At 38.3% G+C, this 2279-nt stretch overlaps 1 protein-coding gene across 1 annotated transcript; it reads right to left on the bottom strand.

The window, feature by feature from the left end:
• Positions 1-282: 282 nt before the first annotated feature.
• Positions 283-1955, bottom strand: LOC103967767 (zinc transporter 8-like). Its single transcript, XM_009381063.3, has 3 exons — positions 1129-1955; positions 886-1035; positions 283-775 (listed from the first exon to the last, which is right to left on the bottom strand). Exons 1-3 carry the CDS (start codon positions 1726-1728, stop codon positions 470-472), a joined length of 1056 nt encoding a protein of 351 aa, XP_009379338.2. The 5' UTR covers positions 1729-1955; the 3' UTR covers positions 283-469.
• Positions 1956-2279: the final 324 nt, after the last annotated feature.

Genomic DNA, 2279 nt, shown 5'->3' with positions numbered 1-2279 from the left:
CGAGTATGTATAATATTTCATTTATTTTTGTGTTTTTTACTAGTTGGAATTTCCTTCGTAGATTTTCAATCGCTCCTTGAAGATTTCTGCTGACTTTTCCTTTACTTTGGAAAATACGGGGACCAATTTTTTCCATAGTAAAAGAAACTTGCTTTGCATTTTCCACCTATCATAATTTCAAAGTAGAAATTGGAAAAGAACATGGTGGGTGTTGACATTGATGCATATATGCATAGTAGAGGGATCCACTAGATTAACGGTTCAAATTAAAAGTTGACTGTATAGCAAATAACCACTCTTGCATTGAGTTGCAAAGAAATTCTCTTACACGAAATAACCACTGTTTGAATTAATAATTCGATGCAAATTTGGAGATTGAGAACAAAAAACTTCAGGAAAGAAGAAGCAAGAAAACATAGGGAAAAGCAAACAAAAAATTATGGACAACATCCATGATTGACTAACTAGTTTAAGCCCATTTGGCCAGCAAAGACATGCAACCAGCTCCGAGAAGAAGAGATATGTTAGCTCCAGCTTGAAGCCTTCCATTGCTCTGCATTTTTGGGTTCATGAAATCAGCTGCTAGCAGATCAACAAGGGACATGTAGATTAAGATACCAGCTGATGCCGCATTAAAAACGCCTTCCATGATGAGTGCAGTCGGGCTGCTTTCGTCATAAACATTTGATATTCCAATTCCGATGCCAATCCCAACTGGAGTTGTAAGAGAGAAGAACAATGACATGATTGCAACAGCTCGATTCTTGAATTTTGCCTACAAAGAACATTAAAAAATATATATCCGATCAACATCCAGTGTTATTTTTGCTCTAACCAACTTGGGTACGAACATATTGACATCAATAGTTGTAGGCAAAAAATTACCTGAGTTATGCATCCACCGAGTCCCATGCCTTCAAAAAATTGATGGAAAGACAATGCAGCTACAAGAGGCTTTATTGTTTTAGGACTTTCAGAAGCACCTAACGAAATTCCTATAATCACAGAATGCACAACAATCCCCAACTCCAAAACCTACCACAAAAATCAAAATTAAATAACTAATTACAAAAATTCACCACTAACTAATCACAAAAAAAAAAAAAAAATATTCAAAAAGAAAATCACCTGTGAAATCACTCTGTGCCTGAGAAGTTCTGTTGAGGGTGAAGTATCAATTGCGCCATGAGCATGGCCGTGAGTTGCATGAGTATGAACATGCACGTGACCCTCATGCTCTTGGGCCTTCTCTTCGTCTGCATCAATATTGTTCTTGAAGTGAGACCTGCTGTAATAAGAAGTGGCAAAAGAATCCACCATCAAAGTCCCAATAGCAGCCATCATGGCCACAAACCCAGTGAAGGGAAATTTCCCCCATGGGTTCTCCTTAAGAGACGGGTCCGTCAAGCTCTCAAAAGCATCCGGGAGCACGTGGATGAACCCAGTAGCCAATATGACCCCGGCTGCAAAGGCCTTGATGATGAAGAATATGTTCCTATCAGGGTGTAAAGCCGGAATGGTCTTCCCAAGAATTGGGATACCAACACCGAGTGCACCAGCGACTAGGATGGATGCAATCGCCCCAATTTTGTATCTTAGAGCTTTGGTTTTGTTCTGGTCCCCATCCCCTTCTTCTTTTTCACAGGTGCACTCGCCGAAAACTAAGGTGGGGAGTATGAAGAGGAGGCAAAAGAATGCAAAACAACTATGCTGTCGAAGTTTGCTCATCGCAGAAAAAATTACCTACTACGAGATGCTAAGAAAAAGTAGACTAGAAATTCAGGGTTTAAAACGCTACTTTATAAAGGCAGTCGAAAATTTAAAAGTACAAAACAGATGAAAGGAGAATCTTACTCCAACGAAAAGGAGTGATCGTAAGAGAATGAAGAAAAAATGAGGACATTCTATGGAGGTTTTGTTTAGGAAGGCAACTTGGTTTTTGAGACCGACTCAAACTGTCATTAAACAACAAGTGTATTGAGCCGTTAGGAAAACTCGATGTTTTAATTTCAAGTGTCGAAACAATGTCGACATAATATGTTGAAGAAAAGGGTAGCAAGAGGTTTCACGCAAAGTCAACTTTTGAATTGATAAATTTGTCAAAAAAATGACGAAACAGTGTGTTACTCAAACTGTCATTATAAACAAGTGTATTGAGCTGTTAGGAAAATTCGATGTTTTAATTTCAAGTGTCGAAACAATGTCAACATAATATGTTGAAGAAAAGGGTAGCAAGAGGTTTCACACAGAGTCAACTTTTGAATTGATAAATTTGTCAA

Source organism: the organism of the source record quoted next, unplaced genomic scaffold (assembly GCF_019419815.1).
Source record: "Pyrus x bretschneideri cultivar Hongxiangsu unplaced genomic scaffold, Pyrus_bretschneideri_v1 Contig12, whole genome shotgun sequence".
Lineage (NCBI taxonomy): Eukaryota > Viridiplantae > Streptophyta > Magnoliopsida > Rosales > Rosaceae > Pyrus > Pyrus x bretschneideri.
The sequence above is the reverse complement of the archived record's forward strand: the minus strand, read 5'-3'. Positions and strand labels throughout refer to the sequence as shown.